Source organism: Macrosteles quadrilineatus, unplaced genomic scaffold (genome assembly GCF_028750875.1).
Source record: "Macrosteles quadrilineatus isolate MER2022 unplaced genomic scaffold, UCM_ALF_1.0 Scaffold_8__2_contigs__length_117827958, whole genome shotgun sequence".
Classification (NCBI taxonomy): Eukaryota; Metazoa; Arthropoda; class Insecta; order Hemiptera; family Cicadellidae; genus Macrosteles; species Macrosteles quadrilineatus.
In genome coordinates, this window is record NW_026542601.1 from 71,159,598 (window position 1) to 71,187,121 (window position 27,524).

At 33.3% G+C, this 27,524-nt stretch overlaps 1 protein-coding gene across 4 annotated transcripts in view; it reads left to right on the forward strand.

The window, feature by feature from the left end:
* The window catches only part of LOC128999299 (E3 ubiquitin-protein ligase RBBP6-like), a 70,536-nt gene that overhangs the window by 36,746 nt on the left and 6,266 nt on the right, over positions 1 to 27,524 (forward strand). For 2 of the 4 annotated variants that reach the window (XM_054425716.1, XM_054425717.1), the window contains exons 15-17: positions 475 to 708; positions 1,759 to 1,884; positions 2,267 to 2,383. In XM_054425716.1, coding sequence (XP_054281691.1) covers positions 475 to 708; positions 1,759 to 1,884; positions 2,267 to 2,383 — 477 coding nt within the window. The remainder of the gene's footprint in view (positions 1 to 474; positions 709 to 1,758; positions 1,885 to 2,266; positions 2,384 to 27,524) is intronic. The other 2 variants (XM_054425718.1, XM_054425719.1) reach the window with 2 other exon arrangements.

Below are 27,524 nucleotides of genomic sequence, written 5' to 3' on the forward strand. Positions count from 1 at the left end.
TTACTAAAAGGATAATTTGCATGAACAGACACTGTGTGAAACACACTGAACCATTTGCTTGTGAATCTATCATTGTGTACATTGTTTTCTCTCCTTTCATACTTCAATAATAAACTCCACTCACAAAAAATGTGCAGAGTTGGTGGGGGATCCAGTTTTTAGTTGAACTACAACAAAATTAATAAACTAATTTTTCTTTATAACTAAATTCTGAAAACTAATTCTATCTGTAGTCTTTATTTTAATTCTAAAACTGTCTTCCTTACACTCAATATGAGCCTACTTGAATTTTTCTCAGTCCATTTTTCCCCAATTCTTTTTGGCTTTAAACTATTATTTGATGAAATTTAAATACTAAATAATACACAACTGCTTTGTTAAAACTTAAAACCCATTAAAGGAAAACAAATTATTCCAATATATTGGAACATATTCTTAAATTTCAAAATTATAACTGGAATGTTGTTTGTACAGGGGCACTGTTTCCCCGACCCCCCCACCAGTTCGGCAGAGGTCGAGGACCCGAACACGCAGTCCCTCTCCCCCTCCTCGCCGCCACTCCCCCTCACCTGTGTCACACCCGCGCGGCGCTCGGTCACGCTCTCTGCACCGCAGCCGCAGCAAGTCGCGCACTCCGCCACGTAGGGAGGTGAGGTCAAGGTCGAGGACCCCTGTAAAGCGACGCAGCCCTTCGTTCACTATCAGCAAGTAAGTAAATTTTGTGGTATAGTGGTTGTACGTCATACCATCCATGATCCCATTTCTTACTGAACTAGGTAAAAAACAATGTTTTACTCTTTAGACACTGAAGTGCTGTTCAATTTTACATGTAATTAAAACAAACACCTATATCAAAGCTCTGCTTGAAATTTCATCATTGGAAACCTTAATTTTGTATGAGTACAGTGGTACCATAAATCTACAAGAATTTCCTTTCATAACCTTGAAAATGCTCCTTAACAAGATTAGTTAAATGTTGGGTAATATACCTTGCTCTGTTTCCTCCAATTCTATTTAGTATAGACTCAAGTACATAAAATTGTACCCTTGTTGAAGCATATAATTTTTTACATATCTTAAATACACTTTCCCATATATATATATTTAAAACAGAACAAAAAACTGTGAATTCACAGAGCTTATTCATTTAAATATTGTAGATACACATTTACTGAGAGGCAGTATTGCTTTTGGTTTGTCTAATGTTGTACATGGTGTATAGCCTTAGTGGGTTTTGGTTGCATGTTAAGGTTACATAACGACAACATACTTTGCAGTAGCATATTTTTGAGCCTAAATGTTACTTCTTCAACATTTTGAATAAGAAAACGAGTTGGATTAAAATGTTTACCATAGTTCCTCAATTTTGGGCTGAATCCCCAAATAACTCTTTGCCCATTCAGATATTATTATTTGGTATTCAAAATAAACTCTAACATAGCCAATAGTAATAACAGAAAATCACAGTCCGTATGTGTAAGTTGCAGGTTCCAAACCTGGATTTGTCCCTGAAAGTAATAGCCCCATGTCTCTTTATTCTGCAACAGGCAGTTCTGTGTGGTGTGCGACTTAACTGTACAATACATTCACACATTGTTGCTTTCTAATTTAGCAATACATTTAACTCTGGTTAGATTTTTGGAGGGTCAGAATAATCAGGGACCAAATCATCAAGGGACTTTTGTAATGTTTCAACTAGTTACTTGTTATAAATTGTTTTTCATGCAGGTTAGGCCTACACCTTTATTGTAAGATAAGTTTTGTTCACAGATCCCGTTCTCGTTCATTCTCCAGGACTCCGTCGCCAAGAGATAGACACTTTTCACCTCGCAGAAGAGATGAACGATTCAGAAGCCCTCTCCAGGGTAGAAACTCTCCTCAGAGGTAAATAAATCTAAGTGATTAATAGCATCGATTATGGAAGGACTGATAAATGATTATTAGGAGTGGACATTCCACCCCTCAATAATTCTGGAGCTATTTGCTATCCAATTCCCTTGATGTCTGGTAGACCTATTTCTCGAGGCCATTTTTTAAAACATTTTTATAATTGTGAGACTTGGTTCAAAACTTGAATTAAAGTAGCCGTTGCTAATTTATAGTGACGATTGATTTTACTGAAACAGAAATCTCACATTTTACACTAGTCAGTGTTGTGCAAACTATGTATGTTGAAATGTTGATGCAAACTTACCAAAAATCACTCTTGGTAGTTTTTACAAAAATTATATAATTTACCTCATCTGACACCTTTATCTGTTGGCAGGTTCCACAGTCGACGTCGGCCGCCGGATGACTATGAACCGACTTTCTACGAGAACCGCCGCGGGGGCAGGACACGGGGCTATCCCCGAGACCCTACCTACTTCACATCCCCTGTCAGGTACTGGCCTTGGCCTACATGTGCGTGATAGTGTAGATGATAAGATAGCAACACACTACGCCTAGAGACTTGTGTACACCTTGGGGCTAATGTGTTGTGGGTTACAGCAACTGAAACTTAAATAAATAAATAAGCTACTTTATGCTATTTACATAAATATTATTACCTGTCCTAAAGTTAGTTATGGTCAGAGAACAACCACTAATAATTTTTTAAACGGAATCTAAAAAAACCAAATGAAAGTGATAAGTTTAATTGTGGTTTTTTGACGAAGTTTAGGTTAAAATTTCAACTCTAAGTAAATCAAACTTTTATTATTTTCAATATAAAATTATGTATTTTCCCTTATTAGAAACAAAGACAAAATAAACAAGAAACCAACAATCTTTGTTTTTATTTTCTCATAGTTTAAATATATGTTTTCAGTTCCAAAGGCAGGTACACAAGTCTTTTCAGCTGTTAAATATATTTTAAAATGAGAGTTGCATGTGTTTAAGTAGAATATTGTATCGTTCTACAAATAATGAAATATTGCCTTATAAGACTGTTCTAAGACTTTTCTACTTACCTACGTCATTAGTTTAGGTATATTCTCCCAAGGAAATTATGTGTCCAGCAATAATAAAACTGATGACACATTTCTACATGTAATTCACTAGAGATATGAGTAAAAGCGGTTGTGATATATCTGTGATATTTTAAAGTTGTTGCTTACTATTTGTACATAAAATTTTGTTTATATACATATATTATTTTTTAAGGTTATTTATATTTTTGTTTTCCAGTGTAATTATAATTCTTTTAGTGGTACCGTATTGTTAATTTTCAAATTGTAAACTTTTCAAAATGTCAGGATTAGACTTTGTTGAATGGATAACAAAGTTCCAGTGTAAGTTGGATTAAAGTTGAATCCAAAAGTTGTCATTGCATTGCCTATTTTTTATAAGATACAAAGTGTTTAAAAAGTGTTACAAAAATAATTTATCACATTACAAATTTGTTGATATAGTCTTAATGACTAGTTTTGTGTCTTAAATAACTGTATTTGCTGAAAAACATTGTTTGTGAGTTAATAGTAAAAGTATGTTTCATATTAATAAGTAAATCTGTTTACCAGTTAAATTTGCAAACAATTAATTGTTACATGTCCTAAAATGTCAATAAGTATGACATAAGTTTGATCTATAACTGCACAATTTCAATGTGTCAACTTAAACAATGTTTGTAAATTTTTGATCCAACACTTATGATAACTTCTGAATGCTGAAGTGCTGTTAGTTCACACAAATAGGTACTAACTCAAATGATCGAGTATAACTCATCAGGCACTGGGTCCAGATTTTCTTCAGTATTGTGTTAACATTTATCATTTTATTAGAATAAACATTTGCATTAAGCATTATATTTGGTGAACTTATATTAATCTGTGGATATGTCCCTGAGGAGGTTCCAGCACTCATTGATTTCTTACATGAAACATTTATAAGTATTATAGTTAAGTAGACATTTTCTATAGATCCAAAGTTCTTAAACACCTTTGGATGTCATATAAATGAATATTTAAAAATGTACTATGAAAGTATTGTTTCCCTAGTTAGTAAAAAACTTATTATAAAACAATTATTGATATAAGGAATTTTTTTTCTTCTTGCAAATATATCACTTTAAAAAGATATATTAATAAAAAAAGAGGGTGTGTATGTAAAGCCTATATTGAAAAAATTATAGTAGTTGCCCACTTTTTAAAAACTTATACTTAAAGGTAAAGACTGCAATACATAGCCTACAAAGCAATATACTAGAATGTTCACTAAATTTTTTACGTAGATTCTGTGGTGATGTGGGGTAGTATTTTTGAGCTCAATAATTTGTGGCAAGCTGAAAAACTTTTTTGTGCTAAGTTTAATCTATTTTGTATTTCTATGTCTTCATTATTAACACAATATGTGAGAACGACTCCCAAGTATTGGAAATTAGTAACTTTTTGAAATTGAAACTCTTCAATCTCAAAATGCTTTTGGTTCTGGTCCCTTAGTTGATCATCATTTTGCCCTCTTCCGCATCTTATAAACTTGGTTTTGTTCTCATTTATGTGCAATCCCAATTTTTCGTATGATTGATGAGAATTTTTGTTCCATTTTTAACTTCTTCAATAATGTGTGCAATTAATACTATGTCATCTGCAAATGGTAGAATGTTTAAATTCCTTCCTATCTTAATCCTTATCTCTGTTCTTCTGACTTCTTGAAAATGGAATAATATGTATAAAGTGTGATTTTGCTGTTTACTAATTTTATGTTACAAAATATTTAAGGTACAAAATATTTGTTCTTAGATTATTAGAAGGATTTAGTTGGACTAAAACTTATATGCATATTTTTCTTGTCATTGATAGTTCTAGATTTAACTTTTGAATTATCGTAAGGTTTTTTTACTCATTTTTTGTTACAGCCTAAATATCTTTTACGTTCAGCTTTTACATGCAATTTTCATAATCAATATTAGTTTCAAATTTTCTTTTATCATTTCTCTGGAGACTAAAACTTAGTAACTCTGATACACCACAATGTATGCTATCATTCTTCCCTCAACAACACTTTGATGTGTCACAAATCTTTTATTTTTTACATATGGAAGAAATCATACATAATACAGTTTCATATCACACCTGCAGTTTCAGTGTATTAACTAATGTTATATAACGATATGCTTTTTCAATACTCTAAATACCTACTAAAATAACTCATTTCCAATCGCTGGAATTTTAAAAAAACATTGATTTCCACTCAATCGAAACTTAATTTTTAATTTTGCCTGTCCTAAACATTTCTTTTCCTGCCCGAACAATAATTTCACTCTCCAAAACAAACTTTTCCTGTCCCAAACAAACCAAGTTCCTGTTTATCTCAACAGGAGCACTAATGTATGTACTTCCTTTTTACAAGAAATATTTTTAAACCGTTTACTTTTCAATATATTGTATTGTAAAACTATGCTATGACAACTTGAAACAGGATTATTATAGGATGTGATAATTTATTATTTAAAACCAAGTACTTTTGTGTAAATATTTGCATTGGGATGAATGGTATCGTTCACTGCTCATCGTAAAAGTTCCATTCCATGGCATGGATAGTTGTTTTCGCGCTCCGCTCTTAAACAATTATTGCCCCAAAATTGTTGTTAAGACTATTATTGAAATCAACTATAATTGTTTGTTTGAGTTTTTTGCCAAAGCAATCTCGACACCTAGAAGCATTCTATATTATACCTTTGTTCATCAAGTTGTTCGTTTATAACTAAACGGAATGTCTCATTTACAGATTGTGTTTCTATTCTATTTTCAAACTGGTATTTTAGTTTTAAACTATTATAATAGATTGTTGCCTACAATGAAACTGTACATGAATTTAACTGTGAGAAATTTTATCAAGACTGAAATGTATACATTATGTATAAAAAATATAAACTTTTATTACAATCTTTGTTTTATTTCCTTGTATTCTTTGTATGTTTATAATCAGTTTTCTTGTGTGATATTTATGCTAGAAGATGGACTGGAAAGACTTTTGAGTGAGTGGAGTGATTGAAGAAAAGAAGAAATAGACTCTTAGTAGTGGAATAACCTGTCTTGGATTTTGATGCAATTGCTTATACAACTTGTATGTTTCTTATATGTAAATTATGTAAACTATTACTTTTTTATATCAATGTTATGTACTGAAATGAGTATTTATATAAATTGTTTTAGTGGAGACAACTTGTCCATGCTGTGTTTAGATTCAATCATATATTACTATTATTCATTCACTGTTTGTTAAGATAGTAAATTTGAATGTATTTGTATGTCACAGATTACATTGTATCATTCTAATGTTTTTGTATTGTGTGTATTTAGCCGATATTCTTGTTGTGTAGCTCATTTCTCTTTCAGTTTGTGCCAACTACCAAGTTTGCAGGTTTGTTTATGCTCATATCACTAACTCTCAGTTTAAGTATTTTTCCCATAAATTGAACTTGGTATGCTTTTTTTTATATGTGATATACTTTCCTGTGGGATTTTACCTCATTATTTAGATGGTTCTGTAACCCTGACAGTCTTTGAACGGGTCTTTTGACTAAATAATGGGTCTTTTGTCTTAATAAACATCATGTAGTTGCATGTTTATTTTGTGATTTATTACAAAATTTTCACATTAATGGTACTCAAAACCAAATGCAATAATTATTGGGTGTAACTAAATTGCAAATTTGAGACGTAAATCCATAGAGGAACCATAATATGTAGTTAAAATTTTATAAAGGTCCTTGTATAAAGTAGCTATGTCACTACAACATTTTACTATTATTTTTAAACATAATTTCTGCTTGATATACAGGGTGAAAAGGTGGGGGCATAATTTACTTAGTGATTCCTTGGGTCAAAATAAAGAGAAAAATCAAGAAACAATTTTTCTAAAATCACTTTGTTAAACATATATCCATTGGAGTCATACTGGCACAGCGTGCATACGACTCCAGTTGGAGTAATGGTGCAGTGTTAAACAAGTTGGTCTATTGTGACCTTCGCATTTATCGGGGATCAACTAAACTATGTCAGCACGTTGTGCTGGTCCTATACTTTAATTTGGTGTAGGTTGGGTTTAGGTTGGTAGTAAAATTTCCTGTAAAATCCCGTCTGGCAACGCTTTTTGTCCCATTTTCAGGGATTTTCTCTCTTTGAGCCACATTACAAAGACACTGGCTACGGAATCAGGCAGTGCTGATACCTGTGAGTTTTTCAGTAAACTACGTCAACTCTCAGGGTAACACAGCACCATCACCACCGCTGTTTTGCCGCTGTCAAGACTGAAATATTTAAATGCTATTGCGTTCGCTGATTCACTGGCGCGCCGAGGCTGCGTCGCATTTCCGACTGTACTACCAAAGGGATTCTAGCAGCAAACGTGTTAAAGTAGAAGAGAAAAAAATATGTTAGAAAAAAAATTTTAGAAAGAAATACCCCCGTCGCAGCAAACCTGCCGACTAAGCAAATTTCCATTTGTCTGAATTGATTTTCAATTAAATTATTTAAATAATATTAGGTTTAACGAGTACCTAGGTTTGCTGCTACAAGGAAACAAATAAAGTTTGTTTTTTAATAAGAATTAATAGCTTAGTATAAAATAAAAAAATGGCCAAGTTTGGCCAAAATATATCCATAAACAAGCAAACTACAACATTTTACAATACCCTCCATAAGAATAACATGGAAATTTTAACTTTACAATTTTGTTAATTTTCTATGTACAATGTCAATACTTGTACAAAACCACTTTGATATATATACCTACTAAATTATTAGTTTTCTAAAGCTTTTAAATAAGGTCTAGAGATAAATTGGTAAACTTTGTATTTTCAGAGTCAAAAATGAGAAAAACATATTTTTACCCCATGAACGTTAAACCCCGTTCCCATGGTCCGATCATGCTGGTTCGCGACCTCATTAAAGTTTATCCTGCCTTGCACGTTTAAACCAAATTTCATCAAAATCAGACAAAAATTACTAAATTTATCCCGTTCACGTACATATACATATAGCCTACATATATTTAGGTCATCCAGAAACTAAAGAACGTTTCATTCTAACACTGCTAGGTACTCGTCAAACTCATACATTTTGGTACGTGTGCGTTCGGCAACTCAGTTGGCGTCCAGCTGTGACACCAAGAGCATTCTAGTGCTGCCCGATTTTTTACAATTTCAACGAAATATTAGCGCTGCGATTGAAAATACTGCCAGTTATGAATGAGGTGCGGTGTGGTCAGTGATACAGTTTTTGTTGACACCAAAATGTATGAGATCGGCGCGCGCCTAGTGGCGTCAGAACAAAACAAAATTATAATTTGAACAAATGGTGTTTTTGGCCTCTGGGGATATCAAAAATAAATGAAAAAGTAAATCGGTCCCAGGCTTTGGTCTTACCGTGCCACCTACTGTAATAGCTACTTCCCTATAGGGAAATTCGTTAAAATCATCTTGATTCAACTTGAGATTTCAAAATGGCAGCCATTTTAATTTTTTAAACTTAAACTACTCAAAAATGGCTGATTTTATGAAAAAAATAGCTGCTGTACCCATGCTTTGCAACGGGGAGAAAAATTGTTTCATAATCATTGAAATAGATTTAGAATACACAATCTATAAAGTTTTGGATTAAAATCCTGTCACATAGTTGTCTAAAACATATTTGATTTCTTTGGATCAGCTGTCTGAAATTATTGTATATTGAGCATCTGATTGTTTACATTTTAATGTCAACACAAAGGTAAACATTGTGAATTTTCTCATGCTTCCATGGAGACCAATTAATATTTACATTTGAAAACTTCACCTCAAAACTTTGGACATCCAAAGGGCGTGGCCCAAGAGAAACTATGGGAAGTGAATAGAACTATGACATTCCTTGATTTGTGGACCATCTAGTTTGTGCTTAATTTTGGCTGTATCGGTTTGGTATTTTAGTCGTGACAAAGCTGCCCAGACTGACAGACAGACACCGCCTCAATTTTATATTAGTATAGATGTCAAGAACACTTTTATTTAGCATTTTTAATTCCCTATCAAACGATATCAAGTTCAAAATGATCGAATGAGAAAGAGCTGAAATATTACGATTTTTAGCTGTAAAATGGGGTAGAATAAGGCAGAAGCTAGTCGGGTTTGCCCCGTTTACAACTAAATCATAATATTTCAGCTATTTCTCATTCAATCGTTTTGAACTTGGTATTGTTTGATAGGGAATTAAAATTATAAATAAAAGTGTTCTTGACATTTTTTCATAAAATCATCCATTTTTGAGTACCGTAATTTAAGTTTAAAAAATTAAAATGGCCGCCATTTTGAAATTTAAAGTTTAATAAAGATGAATATTTTTTCTAACATGGGTCTCTTCTACCTTAACATACTTACCAAGTTTTATAAAGATTGGATGAAAAAACTCAAATATAAAAATGTTTATGTAAAAAATACCAAATGGAGGATATCTGGTTAAGGAAGCGATTTTGGAAAAAATATTTCTCTTGATTTTCTCTTTATTTTTACCCAAGGAATCAATTGAGTAAATTATATCTCAACCTTTTTTGAACACTCTGTATATTTAATGGCTTTACTTTTAAATCATTCTTTTTATAGAAAGTTTTTATCTATCAATAGTCAAAAACTATTCCTTAGCAGCTTAGTGGGTCTGTAGCCAGACTTTTTGATAAAGTGATCTTTAATTTAAACTCTTGACAGCACATAGTTGATAAATGTTAACAAGATCTGGTCAAAAATTTTGTTAGGATGACATAATTCTGAAATTTGGTTGTTTCTGTCACAGTAAAACTTTGGAAATTGTTCTTTGATGAGGGAGGAAATTTTAATGCCTCAGCATTGAGGTAATCATTTAGAATTTAAAGAATACAAATTCTATATATCAACAGAAGTTAGCACTACATAGATTTTATTTGCATTCATAGGCCTACCAAATACTTATAATGAAAATATCAAATAATAATGAAAATGTTTTCATTATTCTAATTCTTTTTAGTGCAAAAATATGCTGGAAATGACTTTAGTGACTCTATTTTGATGACTCATTTTGTCAAAGCACTAATCTGAAAGAATCGACCCAAATGGGTCCTACACATAAATATGTATATTTCCTGAAAGAAGCTGTATTTTCGTTTGTAGGGGTGTTTGGTGATGAAACATAAGTTTCTGATCATTTAAGCGTAGAATCTGAGTGTGTTTAATGTTAAACTTTTACATCGTTTGAGGTCAACTCATCTACTTAAAGTATTCTTCTACTGTACTTTGTTATCAAACCAGTAGCCTATTATAGGAGAGCTATTTAGAAAGTAACAGACGGTTTGCAATAATATACCATATAGAATGTGAAAAAAAACTAATTTAATTACATACATTTTTAAGCTAAACTCTTGGCTATTTTTCTCTATAACCAGTAACCACACCATTCAAATTGAGGCATTTATCGTAATGTAGTACACGCTTTTAATTGCCCTCTGTATAAATCTGCTGCTTGCGTGGTTAACCACTGATGCGATGACAGTCATGTTTAGCATCAGTGTCAAAGCGTTTGTAGCGAGCCACGTCTTCATTGCTGGGAACAGATTTTAGTCACTCTGCGCCAAATCTGGCGGTTCACTCATAATTCCCTGGCTATACACATCACAAACCTGGCAATAAATTTCAATTGGTTTGTAATTTTTTGCCAACAAAAACCTTATCACACCACACACTTCACAACTGGCGGGATTTTCAAGCACAGCGCTCATTTCAAAACTCCGCTGTAGAAGACGAGATGCTCCAGCTACCCACAGCTGGTTGCGTACTGAGTGTAGGAACATTCCGATGCCAAGATATGGGTCCTAGTCCCGCCCGCTGCTGCCCCAGTCCAAAACGTCTTTCACTTTCTAGATAGCCCTCAAATATTTGATATAGGTAGATAGCAGTTATATGATAATAGTCCCACAATTTTTACCACATCAATTGCTTTTTACCGAGATTTATTCCACGATTTAGATGTTGTTTTTAGTTACAAGTGAGGTTAAAATATGGTTGACTTGGGGTTGTTGTAAAATGAAACATGGGTTTTTGTTTTTTTTACCAGCACTATTGTGTGGATGATACATCTATGGGGTAGGGAACAGTACCTTGGACTAAAGGGTTTGATTGATGTCTTGGAGAGGTTTGATGTGCTACTTAAGATTGTGGCAGAGCTTGTTGAGAGGCTGACCTACAATCAACAGCTGGACAGCTCAGCTGAAAGTTGATGGGATGTGCTCAACCCTTGTGATATGTACTTGCAATCAGGCATTTTGTGTTAAACCAATTGGATTTTTTGTTTAGAATACAAGAACAAATACATGCAAAAAATTGGCATAGTTAAAATTACTGATTAATCCGTGGAGCTCAAAGTGTTGATGAAATCGTTGTGTAAAGTCAATTTTCTTTAATAATAGTATGGAATTTAAAAAAAAGTATTCACGGTTTAATTATAACATGTTCATACGATTTGATGTTGTGATTTATATAGCAAATAAGAATTTAGTGTTGCAACTTCTTTAAAAATGGTGGTCAACTTTTAATCATGTAGTTAACACGCTTATAATTTGTTTTGTTGACAAAAATTTCTAGCCTGATGTGGGTAATTGTTTTGTTCTCTAAATATATTCTTGAGAATGTTGTTATAAGAAACACAACATTTTTTCATAACACAATCAGCACTTCTTGGATTAGACTCCACACAAACCAGAACCTGGGATATTCAATAAAGTGTGTGATCATACCACAGTGTATATATTTTTAAGAACTCATACTTGTCATAGTCTTTACTCTTGCAAAATCAAGAGCATCATTGTAATATTCAGATTACTATTAGTAGTTGAATTAAACATAATGTATTTTGAACAAATCTTGAGAATACTATACATAAAATATGTTTAGTTTTTAATAATTAGTATTAAAAAATTACATCCAGTATTATGCGGACTAAGGATCTTGTGAGTTTGTTTGAAAATAAAAACACGATATTATTAGTAATATTAGTACGAAATACAATTTGTATCCGTAAAGAAAGTGGTTGATAATTTAGAATTTAAATTGTATTTTGGCAACTTAAGTCCTATTGTCTTATTGCAATAATTTTATTATGCAATTAGGGGCGCAATTGTATTTCTTGATTTTGTTTAGCCTTTTTGATACAAACAAGTTTCAAATTACTGTGTTATGACGAAAATCCTAAATCGTTTAAGTTTCCTTATTCTCTTTAAGAGTCTGTATAAAACACTGAATGACCTACTAAATTTAGGCACAAATTGCTGCAACAGTTAAACATTTCTAATCCATAACTTTAAAAACTGCTTCCTTGATTGTCAGCAGTTTTGACAAAAAATTATGTTTTAATTCGAAGGTATATTAATTTTTAATGTACTTATATTTAAAAAATCATACTTGAAATTAAATTAAAATTCTCCTTAATTAAGGCAAAGTTAGGACTGCATAGTTCTTTATTACAGTTATACTCTGTTGCATATATGCATTTATAACACTTGCAACATGCGTACATTTAAAACTACTGGAACCGGGTTAAAATTAAATCCAGATGAACACAACTGGTAAGATTCAATACTATACCATCACCATCAACCAAAACTGTCAAAAGTAAAAAAAAGGCCTGTTGGTTCAAATTTAACCTGGGCCAAGTGCATTGGAAATATATTACTTAAACTAAAATCTTCCTGTTTCCAAAAAACATTTTAGAAATGAAAATACATTTAATGACCTATTAGGCCAATTTTTATTCAATACTTCATTATGGGATATGAAGTTATGAAAAATGAATTATATAATTTGCCAAATGGAAATACTCATGTAGAATTTATGTATTGTGTATTTAAAGAACTAAATATAATGTCTGTACTGTACCAAGTTTAATTTTATAAATTCTTATTAATGGTGCAGTCAAATTTTAAAAACTTGTGTGTGGAGGATTTTGACCATCCATATAACACCCTTTTCAAAAAGAATTTTTCAGTTTGCGATTCACCGATTTTAATTATTCGAAAACTCCAAAACATATGGGAAAGACATTTTAAAATAAATTTCAACCTAGTTAATATTAGTGGTTAGTAAAATATGCAAAAAAAATATTTCAATGAATCTTTGTGTATTTTTAGTATTTTAAGTACCTACCTATTTATTATGATTATGTTGACAATGTCACCTGTTTTTGTAGCTGCTGCTATGTAATCTTGAAAACGTTTTGTGACAGTAAAGATATTTATTTATTCATTCATTCATTTATTTATCAAAGAAGATTTTATGTTTAATTACAAAAACTTAAATATTAAAATTACTTCTTAGGACTTTTTTTAGTGTTATCATTTATTCATTTATTGTATCATTAAACTTATGGAATTTGAACAGTAAAATATATAAAACTTTTTCAATAACTGCTAAATCAATAAAGGTCTCAATATAATGGGTACAATGCTAGAATACCACTTTACTGCAATGTTTATTTGAATTATTACAATTTTGCTTTTTCTGTTAACTGATGAACGGACTAAATTGTTTGAAATAACAGTGGTGTTGTTGAACTGTAACTATCTATAAATTGTATATTCATATTATAAATAGTACTATACTGTATGCATACAACTAATTTTAAATTAATTATATACAACACAATAAAAAAAAATATATTTAAAAACTACAAGTGATTATCCAAGCTTTAGTTGATTTTGCTCTTACAATGAATGGTCTCTCTAAATAAAGCAATTGAACACTTTTACCATTATAGGTTTATAATTAAATAAAGTTTTATGAAGTTTGAAAACACTTGCCAAAGGTAGTTTAATTGAATAGTTTGATTTCTCTGAAAATATCAAAAACACATTTTTATATATTTCTATTGCTACAGTAGAACCTCTTTAATCCGAACTAATTGGGACAGAGGGTGGTTCGGACTATTGAATAGTTCGGATTACAGAACATATTGTTGTTTTTACATAACAGTAGCTAACATAAATTGTAATAGTTACAGAAAAAGTGAAAAATGCTTAATAAAGTCAAATACAGTGTTCATTTAATACAGTAGTAAACATAGTGAATAAACGGTACTGTACACTACAGTATAAACAATTACGGTGCATATACCAATAAATACAGTACAGTAGACTCCCTATTATCCGGACTCCTCGGGACCGAGGCCAGTCCGGATAATGGGTTTTCCGGTTAAACCGACGTCCACAAAAACTCGTTAAAACGGACTGTTTACTGTGATATTCAACTTAAATTTAGGAGAGCATTGTATTAAGACATGTGATCACTGGTCTCAAATCTTTCCCACGAGAACATTCGTTTCAGTACTGTCCGCTTCCTGCCGATCTACTCCGGTTAAACCAATGTGCTGATAAAAATTGTCCGGTTAAAGAGATGTCATTTCCGCCAAATGTAGTCCGGTTAAACCGATGTCCAGTTAAAAGGTGTCCTTATAAGAGGGAGTCTACTGTATACAATAAAGAACTACCTTACTGTGTATAGAGTACAGCAATGAGGCGTTCGGATTAAAGAGGTTCTACTCAGTATTGTGATTAGCTCTATCTTGTTCTTTTGGCCATTTAAAATACTACTTATAAAGTAATTCTATAATTTTTAGTAATTCAAAATACCATACTTCTATTGAGTTTTTAAGCATAACATAATATATTAAAAGTTTATAGGCAATAGCTTGTACCTGATTCCAAGTTTTAAATTTTTGTTGAGATGGGATCATTTTATACATTATACAATATTATAATTGTTTATTGTATTGGCTAGTTTAGAATAAATATTGTATGATTTGTCAATAATTTAATTCATAAAAAATGACTGTACTATTGATTTTTATATAGGTATTCAATATTCTGTTCTTTGTACACCTTATTAAATTTTTTTCCATGACAGTGTTTTCTTTTTCATTTGTACAATAGTTTTTGCCAGAATTTATTTTCTGTTTCGAATAAGGTTGTAAACACCGTGTTCAACCTTAATCAGTAAAAGTTATTGTCTTTAATAATGTATAAATACAGGTTGATAAAAAACTAAGTAGCCTATCATTAAAACCCTGTTATAAAAGCAAAGGCAACCTTTTTTTTTACTTTGCATTTTTGATACTTTTTCAATGAGTAGTGGGAAAAAATCATTTATTATTTTGTTTCATGATTCGGTTTATTGGTTACCATTGGTCAGTACTCTGGATTAAAACTAAATGGATTAATATTAAATGTTAATTTTAAACAATCCTATCATAACAAGGCTTGTTTTACCCAAACAAATGTGTATTGTCTCTTTAGCACCGAAGCTACACACCGGTATAGCAGTCCAGTATGAAGAAATATCATTTAGATTAAGAACAGGTTTAATTTAGTGGTATAAATGAGAAAGCCTTAAAAAAACCTTTTATTTCAAAATTTATTCTTAAATTTTAAGTTTTGTCAACTTTAAAGATACAGTAGGTTGAGACTTGCAAGGGTTAAAGGCTCAACCAAACCGAAGAGACAATGGTGGGAGAAGGAAGAATTTCCGTGCAGGATTTTAAAGCACTTGGTGAAAAATTACGTGACCATCCACACAAGCGCCATCTTTCGTCTTTTCTTCGATCCAGCATAAGGGTACGGTACTCACAAAATAAATTCCTAGTTTAATAGATTTCATGAACCCAAATGGACCAATCTCTTCCACCTTCATCTTCATCCTCAGCTGTTGCTAGCATTTTCCTAAAGCTTCTTTTTCTTGTGGCCTCAGACTCATAACTTGAACTCATAAAACACAATAATATAAACATTCACTAATCTTAAGCTGAAAATGAACTGAGGAGATGTCCTGCTTTCCGTTGCCTGCTGCTTCGGTGTGGGCTAGCCCATTCCTGCCACGTACCGCTGCCGATGATTACCGCTGGTCACTCACCCCCTTCCCGCTCCGGTTTGCACGAGCCTTTAACCAAACATTTTGGTCGAATAGATCAGAAACCTAACAATTCTAAGCCCTAAGGATGATAAAATCCTGCAACGTGTATTTCCAGAGTATACTATTAAAATGGCGAGATAAAAAAAATTCTCATATAGGCTATGATATATTGAGAAATAACAATAATTAAACAGTATATTTAGTTAGTGCATGCATGTAAATAAATAGGTAATTCATAGTATCACTATAGACAAGAAAACAATGGCTATTTACGTTACAAGTGTAGTAAGAGCGTTTTTACATCACACAGTTGAACATTGTCACCTTAGTGATGTAAACACGCTCTTGTGTAACGTGTAACGTACAAGATTTTACCTGACCCGACAATATACAGTGGGTTACATACAATATTTTTCATTATCCATTTAACTCATCTTCTAACAGTACAACGTACGTTCTTATACAAACAAAAGCAGCTCACAGCTGATTTCTAGCGTTGAACGTCGGCTTCATAGAGGTATATTTTATTAAGTTGAGCACTCAATGTTATTTGAATGGGTTCCATTACTTCACCGAGTGAAGTAAAGAATTTGTTTACATCACACTTGGGATAGGGAGGTTTAACATGGCAGGTAGGGTACAAATGTTTAACTTCTCTCAAAGGACTTTCTTAACCCTCCAAATGGCTCATAGTAAACTGTATAGTGGCAAGAAAATTTTTGTGATTTTGCAGACATGTTTTTAAAAATGTATAGTATGTATAAATTCAACAAATATAGCAAACCTATTAAACCACATACTTGTTTATGTTTGTAATCTAATAAAAAAATTTGAAAATTATAACACTTTATTATAAATATTAAGATAGCAATTTTATAATAAAGTACCGGTAGTATAAAAAGAAAAAAAGTATAATTAGTTTTGAAAGGTTGTAAGTTTAAACTCTGTTTCATGAACAGATCATTTTTATGTGAAATCACTGATAGGAAAAAATATTTCTTATTTATTCCTCTATATAGAAATGTAAAAACATCCAAAATAAAATTATTTTTCAAGTAGTTATGATAAAAATACAAAAGATTAGCAGTACTTTTTACTGTAATAGGATTTTGCATTAATGAAAGTAAAAAATGTTATAAAGAAATCTACATAAACCACACATTCTATTGAAGGTTATGCAATTTGAGACTAAATAAAGAAAAGTTATTGAGGATTGGGTAATAACATTATGTTTTATTACTGTGACTATAACTTCACAAACTGACAAAACTCACAAAACTGCCTGAATTGTTGTGTTGAGAGCATCATATGCATATGTAATGTTATTGAAATAATGTTTACATTGGAAAAAAGTAAATTTCTTACCCATTATTACCACTCTCGTTTCTTTGTAGAAATAAAATATTCTTTGATATGATTTTTTTCAAATAATGTTTGACAGTTTGGTAACGCTTACGTGTTGCAACCATCAAAGTATATAACACAACTGGAACACCGGGTAGATAGGAGATGTGGGATGAAAAGCGCGCCATTTCGGCAACCTTCCCCCACCACTATGTAGGACCCAACGCAGATATGTCAGTTCCTCAAGCCGTACACGCGGTTACCTCATGCTGCTCGGGTTTTGTTTAGTAACGAAGCACACTTCCAAATTTTATTTCCAAAGCGGTAAATAAGTAGAACATGCTCTATTGGAGTAATGCTAAGTCTAGGGTAGTTCAAGGGAACTACCCCTAGATCCCTAGATCCCTAGATCTATCCCTCCCTAGATGCCTTGAAGGATTCAATTCACCTTGAATTTTGCCGCATTCCTCAGCAAATGCTTCACAGAGTTATGATGAACTCCAGAACCAGAATACAGCAGTGTATTTACGATTGGGGACACCATTTGCAGGATATGCTGTTTACAACCAAGTAAAGCTATATTAAAATAAACTCCCAGATGTAACCTTTTAATCCCAATATAAAGTTTGGTTCTAACATTTTTTGTTGTCTTTTAATGTGCCTTCAAAATTAGGGACACTTCCCTGCCCCACCCTATACTTTTGCAAAGACACGATTAGTTAAAAAAGTGTTTTGAGTGCCATTGTTATTCTGTATATGTTTTAGAATTCGTATCATCACACATAAGAGAAAAGGGTTTGGTTAATAATACTAAACAGTACTTCTAAGAATATGTTTTACGGTCCACAACCGTGCTTAAATAAAAAGAACCAAAACCCTTAAATATAATAAGTTATAGTACAATTTTGACATGGAAAAATAATAAAACATTTGCTATTTAACCCTTTCAGTGCTAGGCCAATAATTCATATTTTGTAAGACTTTTTTGTTTGCCTTTTAATTCCATTACCCGTTGTTGAATTTTAACTGTCATGTCGTCACTATTTTATTAATTAGGCTAATTTTGAATAATAACACAATAAGAAAATATATAAGAAAGATAAATCCCGGTATTTGTAGTAAACATCAAATAAAACTTAGTTTTGTTGTAATTTTCCTGGTTTTCCTATAAATTTTTATGTTCTGATAGCATTATTTGAAACCGAAATCTCACAAAATCAAAAGACATATAGTTTACAATGTAATATTGAATTTAACCCTGATTTAGTTGGACGAGGTTATTGTAATATAGCAATTTTAGGGAAACTAATGTTTTGCAGCAAAGTCTCAGGAACACATTTACTACTACTAAAACTAAAAGATTGCATCTAAATAGTCCGTGACTAGCTGGTGCTGCTACCTAGTAACGCATTGAACAACCATCTGCAGCGCCATCTGTTCGCAATCGGTGGCGACAGCTTAAATACCGGGTTTTGACTCCCCAGTCTTCAAGCACAGATAGCCGAGAAGGCTAGGGCGTGTGTCACTTGGCCAGTGGCATTCGTCTGCTCGGGTTCGAATCCCGTCCTGTGTGGCAAATAATTGGTGACCTGTGTGTTTGTAGCGATATACTACAACCACTGGGGCATAGTGAGGTGTTCATAATCCTTGGTTTAGACATACACCTCGAAATCATCGGATTGGGCGAATCTTTTAGCTAAGTGGTTGGTAGTGTATCCTATGAACATGCAGGTCACCAATGGCCGTTTTGCTATTTTTTTTTTAAATAACCTTCCTCTCTATATCCCTTAGGGTTTTTTTAAAACAACGATATATCGTTTCATAGCACTGAAAGGGTTAAATTAATAAAAAGCTGGTACTCCAGCCCCATCTTCACACTCTCTAAGGGTCCTCCGCTTCTTCCTTGTCCTCCTTAGACACATGCTGCTGGCCCTTAACGTTGCACAGATTAATGCTTAAATATAAACGTAAACAGATCGTGCTTAAATATAGAACAAAAGTTGCATTACTTGTTTTGAAACAAAACCTATTTCTTGAATCTCTGCCTTACACCTAAACCTAACTTTTTTTGTTACATTCATTCATAAAGTTCCTAGCATTGGAGAAACAAACAGTTTTGTAAAACAATGTCCCTATAAGTTTCATTCATGGGCGGCAGCCCGGTACTGGTACCGATATTGATATTTATCTTCAGCAAATAAATACAATATATGATCACATCCATAGAATAGTTGTATTCTTTAACTTATATCAACTACTAGCTGTAACCCGCGGGCTTTGCCCCGTTTAACTTCTTAATTTTCAAGATGATCTCGTTCGCATGGCTCAATCACGTCCTGGTTGAATTTCGTTCGCTACGCTCACTCACCTTTAGGTTGGAGCTCGTTCGCTGCGCTCACTTGCCTTCAGTTTAGCTCGTTCGCTACGCTCACTTGCCTTCAGGTTAGCTCGTTCACTACACTAACTCGCCTCCAGGTTGAAGTTCGTTCGCTATGCTCACTCACCTTTTGGTTGCAAATTAGCTGTTGTCATAAATGTAAAAGAAATAATAGTGCTGCACCCTGTTGGTAATCCTTGTAACTTTAATGCTATTGAACATCATAGAACAGAACCAACTTGTTTAATTGAAACAGCTGTTAAGATTCATTAATTCCATTTCTCATAAGGTTAACATGGGAAACTCCAGAGCCACTGGGGCGGAGCCGATTGGACGGATCACGAGATTGATGGTGTATAAACCTATTCCATGAAGTTCTACACGTATGTACCAAGTTTCGTGGCAATCGGTTCAGCAGTGTCTGAGTTTATCACTGCCAAATATATATATATATATAAACATCCTCTTTTATACTTATAGACTAGTTGAACCCGGCAGACGTTGTCTTGCCTTTGACTATTTATAATTTAAGTACCGTAACGTTTAATTGTCTTATTGTATATGAAGTGCTTATAACTAAATTAAAATACGTACGACTACTAATGAAACACATATAGTACAAAGGATAACCGATTCTTTATTATTGCTCTTATATTAATGCTAGTGGGTAGACAATATTTTTGGTCTTTCTATTCGGCTCAATCACGTCCTGGTTGAAGTTCGTTCGCTACGCTCACTCACCTTTAGGTTGGAGCTCATTCGCTGCGCTCACTTGCTTTCAGGTTAGCTCGTTCGCTACGCTCACTTGCCTTCAGGTTAGCTCGTTCACTACGCTAAACTCGCCTCCAGGTTGAAGTTCGTACGCTATGCTCACTCAGCTTTTGGTTGCAAGTTAGCTGTTGTCATAAATGTCAAAGAAATAATAGTGCTGCACCCTGTTGGTAATCCTTGTAACTTTAATGCTATTGAACATCATAGAACAGAACCAACTTGTTTAATTGAAACAGCTGTTAAGATTCATTAATTCCATTTCTCATAAGGTTAACATGGGAAACTCCAGAGCCACTGGGGCGGAGCCGATTGGACGGATCACGAAATTGATGGTGTATAAATCTATTCCATGAAATTCTACACGTATGTACCAAGTTTCGTGGCAATTGGTTCAGCGGTGTCTGAGTTTATCACTGTCAAACATATATATATACAAACATCCTCTTTTATACTTATAGATTAAAAAAAGTTAAAATTTATTTAGCTTTACAATGAGTAGCAAAAACATAAAGAGTTGCTGGTCTGAGGAGGTTGGTGCGAGATAAAATCAACCTTGTAGCGCTATTAATCACTCTACTACAAACAAACTACACACTTAATTGTAAATTGCTCAATCAAATGTTAAAAATCATCTCTTCTGTTATGTAAAAAAATGTTAAAAAGTTATCTTCTGGCCCAAAAATAAAATACTTCCTCGCATACTAACTTTTTCATGTCTTGATGTAGTAATTGTTGACTTTTTTTAAACTATGGAAATTATATTTCAAATCAAAAGTAAAATTTATCTATACCATTACATTCTGTATTTAATGCAGATTACAAATATATAAACATTATTGTACTTAATGAGCGTTATTGAAGGCTATGAGCGAGTTAACAGCTTCGCGTACTATTCGATGGACTGGCTAAAATCCGCTGGGTCCCACATGGTGGTGGGGGAAGGCTGCCACAATGGCGCGCTTTTGTGAACTCGTACTTAGCGTTCCAGTTGTGTTAATATACTACGATGGTTGCAACTGACTGATTGAATTTTTTTTTTCTACATTGGTCCATTTGTTATATAAAGCTCGGTAAAGCGACAACAGGACTGAATCTGACCTAGGCCAGCCTGGCCCCCCTGGCGTAGTCATGCGGCATTTTCCGAGGGTGCAACAGTAGGACTGAGTGGAGGCCGTTCTCCCTGCCTGATTCCCATCACCCTACCACCGAACGCACTGGGGGCTAGTGAACATAGTGTGGGGTAATGGAATAATTCACAGAAATATTTACTCCGTGTAAATTTGTTGGCACTTTTCTTTATTACACATTTGTCTTATATAGTAAATATATTTATGGTGTTAGGTTAGGTAACGTAAGGTAAGGTTAGGTTAGGTTAGGACATTTCTGTCTTGATCTGAAAAATTATGGCGCAAAGTAAACTTTGATCTCTTTGAAAACACGACACAGCAATTCGGTAAACGATACCATCAGGTGATCTGTTCCCAGCGATCATTAGGTGATCAGTTCTTTTGACTGTGTATGTAGGTAATCAGATGGGAGGTGGCCGCGGGAGAACATTGAGAAACCGACGTGGCGAGGGAGATTTCCCTCAGTCCTATTGTCGCATGGCTGCCCCTGCGGACCCAGGCCTGACCAAGTCAAATTTAGTCCTTATGTCTCGCCATAAAGCTCATTTATGTAATAAATGGAAGTGTGGAATCTTGTATTTCAATTGCTATACAAGCTATAAATTTTACAATATTTATTGACCATTTATTGAGAGTTAAAGAAACCTTACAAAACTCTACTCCTATAGTCTCTGCCACTACAGGCACCAACTACTACGAATATTTTAGTCATACCACCAGTTTGAGGGTAAAAAATCCTCTACCATCTTAAGTCAAAATTCCATGTAAGGGCTGGAGATATTTTTGGGCATTTAATTTGGAGGAATATTAAGCATAAACCGCTTTGTCATGGGTTTACTTCATGTCTTACTTCTACCGCTAAATTAAAAATTTTCATAGGTTTTTTTATGAGGAAGTAAAATTGTTTTGAGATTAAAAGTAAACCAGTAGTAAGACAAAATACCCCCGCTGCAGCAAACCTGCAGACTAAGCGAATTTCCATTTGCCTGGATTGATTTTCAATTCAGCTATTAAATTAACATTTATGTTTAACAAGTACCTAGGTTAGCTGCTACAGGGAAACTTATAAAGTGTGTTTTTATTAAAATATCAATAGCTTAGTTTGAAATAAATAAATCCGCCACGTTTGATCAAAATATATCCATAAACAAGCCAACTACAACATTTTACAATATTCTCCATAAGAATAACATGGGAATTTAAAATTAACATTTTTTAAATTTTCTCTGTAACCATTCACCATACAAAAACACTTTGATATACCAAATTATTTGTTTTTTTAAGCTCTTTAAAAAGGTCTGGAGAAATTTTGGTAAATTTTGTGTTTTAAGGGTAAAAAATAAAATAAAAACCCATTTTTACCCCCGTTAAACCCTGTTCCCATGGTCTGATCATGCTGGTTCGCGAACGCATTCAAGTTTATCCCGCCTTACATCTTCAAACAACATTTTATCAAAATCGGACAAAAATTACCCAATTTATCGTCCAGACGGACATATATACAAATTTTAACGAATGGTGTTTTTGGCCTCTGGGGACATCTAAATGAAAAAGTAAATCGGTCCCGGGCCAAGGTCTTACGATGAGACCTATGGTAATAGCTACTTCCCTTTAGGGAAATTCGCTAAAAAGAGGATTTTTAAATCCACACACATATAGGATTAGACATTTTATCTGTACATTGCTCTGATTTTGAAAGATCTTTTTCATGTTTAGAATTCCAGGGGTTGAAATCCACCATTTTTCAGATTATATCTTGCCTATCTCACAGTACAGTTTTCATTCAAATCAATCGCTGTATCAATCACCATACTTTTGGGTAGGTACTTGGGATACTAAAACAAATAACTGATCTTGTGTGAAACAGATCAAATATTTTAATGCCGATTTTGGAAGTATTATAATTAGACCACATACAGTTCTTCCTTACAATTGGTGCTTCATGGTTTTCACAAAGCAATTTAAATAATTATAACCAACTACGATTTGGTCTCTGAGCTTTAAATAAATCAAAGCTAAATGTCTACCATCCCTTGTTTATCGATCAGTGTTTGTCTTTTTCATGTTGTCACAGAAGCATTATGTTTAACTAAGGTTTGCTAAATGCTAAAATGTAAATCAAACCCAATGAATTAAATTACTTATGTAAATTAAGTAAATAGACTTGCATAATTTTGGCAAGAATAAGGATACTTGTTTATTTGAGGTGAATTTTGGACCACATGGTTGTTTCTTACAATTAGCCTCAATACTTAGCTCCTCTGCAGTAACTATTGATAATTTCAAACAGGTACTTGCCAAACAGAAATTGTAATCTTGCGACCTCTAGAACATATCCCACTCTGTGATTACACCGGCTGGAGTGTATTTTCTTCTAACCAACATGTAAACCGTCCCAGTAAACCTTTTATTTTGTTTTATATTGTGTTTATCCATGCCAGTGGAACTTTTCAGGTTTTTGTAAGGGAACAGTCCAACAATCTTGTACATAATTTACCTTTTGTTAATTAACATCATTAATTAGTAGCCCAATGTCAAATGTCATCTAGATCCAGAATCAATCTGGCTGGGAATGAATCAACATCCTTCATATCTGAAGGCGAACACTATACCAGGGGCGTCGCCTTGGGGGGGGTAGGGGGGGGAGCCTCCCCCCCCTAGAATCTGGGAAAGAGAAAAGTTGGGAATTTCCTTGCCATGAGTTGGGACAGTTGGGAAGTCGGATACAAGAAAAATATATTTTTAAACTAAACAAAATTTAAATATTTGCAAAAATCCATCAAAGGGAAAAATTTCTTCGACTTGGACAAATAAACTTGACGCTTCTTTGATTTAATTTAACTTTGATTAAACAAGGCTAAACCATGGCTAAACACGCCTTATTTTAAGAAATCAATAATCAATTAGCGGTAAAGCTTGTTGGAATTTCGTTTACGAGAAATTTTGTTCCTTATTGGACGCATGTTGGGTACCTTGATCCTGTCCTGTGTTGATTATTCTGAATGATTCGTCTGCAAGTTTGAATTTTGAAAGTGCAAGCAATGTAGCTCTTCTGTTCAATTATGTTGTTTGTTAGTGTTTACAAGAAATTCAAAAATATTTTTCACGTCAGTCACATGAAATATATTTTATACCTTTTTTGTGGTATTTAGAGCAGGCTAACTGACCGGAGTACTTGCTAATAAGCAGATTAAAATAACATTAAACATAGGTTTTGTGTATCGGTATTACCTTTAAAACTCTTATTTTTTAATAAACTAAATGGAATATTTATTCTCTGAATATATTTTAAAAATCTACACAAGTTATTTAACACTCCTAATTAAGGATTTACAAAAATGAATCAACTAATCACTCTGAAACAGATCTACGTGGACAAAACATAACCTAAAATTTGATGTTTGACTTTCACTCTAAGTTTGATTTTTGTCTAAGTTCTAGTTTGATGAAGATGAAGGTTAACATTTTTATTGTATGTATAAGTTTATTATCAACCAAGTTGAACGTTTTTATTTTATACGAGTCTTACTTTAGGTTTATTCCTTTCTAGGCTAGAGTAATATTATTCACAACACTGATATTAATATTTCATCATTACAAACTTGTTTAGGCCTACCCTAGCTGTAAGTTTTATGAAAGTTAAAATGTTGATCTTAACTTCTAAAAGTATTTTAATTTCATTATTTTGTAATAAAATATATTTTATATACCCACTAATTTGTACTCTGAGGCTTATTTTATATCACTAAAATTTTACACTGCTACGTCTGCTACCACAATGGTTTTTAAAGTTTTTTGGATTCGAAACATTACTTGTTCAAGCTTTTTGAAGTCATAAAATTTCATTATGAATTGGTAGAAGTTTTAGAAATTGAGTAATTTTGTATAGGATGTAAAACTAGCTATGTTTTGTTAATGCGAGTTTATAAATACTGAATTGAATGTTACTGCGGTGTAGTATAATAATTTGTAGATTTTTAAAAATAGTACCGGTACAGAAATTGATTTAAAAAAAAAATAGTTGGGAAATCTATGTTAGGCAGTTGGGAAATTTGAGGCTTCTCCCCCCCCTGGAATTTAACCAAGCAACGCCACTGGTTACCACACATTTTTTATGATATTTTATTTGAAGAGTTGGCTATAGTAAAAACTGAAAACCTAAACCTACTTAAAGCAATGGAGATATTGCAGTCTGATAATAGCACGTTAGAAAAAAAATAAGTATTAACAGTTAAAGAATACAAAATCTGATTGTGTTGACTGTTTTCCTGCTCTACAACCTTGTGCAGTTAGACGTTAAAAAACTGTTGGTGGATCTCTTATTGTGGTTCAAAACTATAATTTTGTAAGATTAGTTTTGAAAGTAAAAACTCCTATAGTGAAGTAATGAAGAAAATAATGCCACCAATCAAATAAGTTATTTTTATAGGCCAGAAGATAAATCAAATTGTCAACTACAAAACAACAGTCAAAATGATAATAAAGCAAAAATGAATAAAGTCAAAACACATTATTTTGGTAGACAGCCATGTATGAAAAATTTAGGCCACCTCATTAAGAGTCTTCACCCCCCGGTGTAGTTGCGTTTTGGGGATATGGCCTTGGGGGGGAGGTGTTGAGGACGGGAGGGTAGTGCAGGATCATTATGCGCGCCATTCTGAAAACATCGCAAACACACGACTACTAAATCGACACATCGGTGATTCATCTGCCGCCTGAGCCAAGTTTGGTAAAAAGGCTAGTAGCGCAGTAGCATCCGACAAAACATGTTAATTTCGTCCCCCGTTTCAGACCCCGTTTTCAACAGATTTTCTTGGAATTTGGTATCAATGTAGTTGAATAGTTATATCAGAGCTCTTATATCTCAAAAAATTTAAAATGATAAAAATAATTAGTTTTATCAGTGATTAAAAGTGACTCAATTTGCGTTACTTAAGGATTTTTTTACTTATACTTTTGATTTGCTTGGATATATCATGATTGAGGGCCTTAGAACCAACATTAATCTGTAAGGGAAAGAAAGTTTTAACATTATATCTTTACGCATTCCATCCGGAGCGAGGGACGTCCAAGGCATGTTTTTATTGTTTTCGCAGGGGTAAAGAAGAGTCTTAAACAATGTACTAATTTCAATGTTTTCTCTTTTGTTAAACCAAACATTTAGTTCACTAATGTGGTTGAATGTGTGAGAACGCAGATCAGTGGCTTTGGAAAGGGGGACTATCTTTTGGTCATCGGAGGCATGGAATTCCAATTAAAGTAAAACGTATGATATCTAATCATACCAATTTAATGATTGCTTCCTTACCATGGAGACATGACAGACTAGGACTAAACTTTGCAATTGGGAAAATTAATAAAGATTTGGAAGACATTGTGGCTTTACACATTAATGATTCCCCACTGACCCTTAATTTTTTTACCCCGACACGTATTTACATCTCACGAATTGCACTTTAGCAACAGGGGCATATCAAGCTGGCCAAAAAGTTAAAAGAAATAGTTAGAGCAGCAGAAGAGAAGTCTACCCTTAATTTTGACAACAAGAAAATTTATATTGTTAAAACAAACATGAAAATCATCATCGACAAGATGAGAGAAAACCGTTCAGTGGGTTTTGCCCACACCATTTCCGCGGATTTTGCAGATCCTAAACATATGTCTGCTGGTGTTGCCGTTACCTTCAGAAATAAACAATGAAGACCTCAGTCAAATCATTTCTGACATCAATGTGATAATGGAGCAACAGTCTTTAGTCTGGTGACAAATGCAGTATATTGGGGGAAACCATCAAAGCTGGAGTATGACAATGCATTTATACAGCTGACAGAAGATTTAAAATTGAGTGGGCTTAAGACTCTAGTACGTGCACCGATGGGTTGTGTCCTAATACAACCAGGCCATTTCATAAAAAATCCTGATTAAATTTCAGCTTGCAATTGAGGCCACCATCATCGTTATCTCATATTTTCAAAATTCTACCAGAACCCTGAGAAATGGACTCTTAACATAGAGGCTTTCTGAGAGC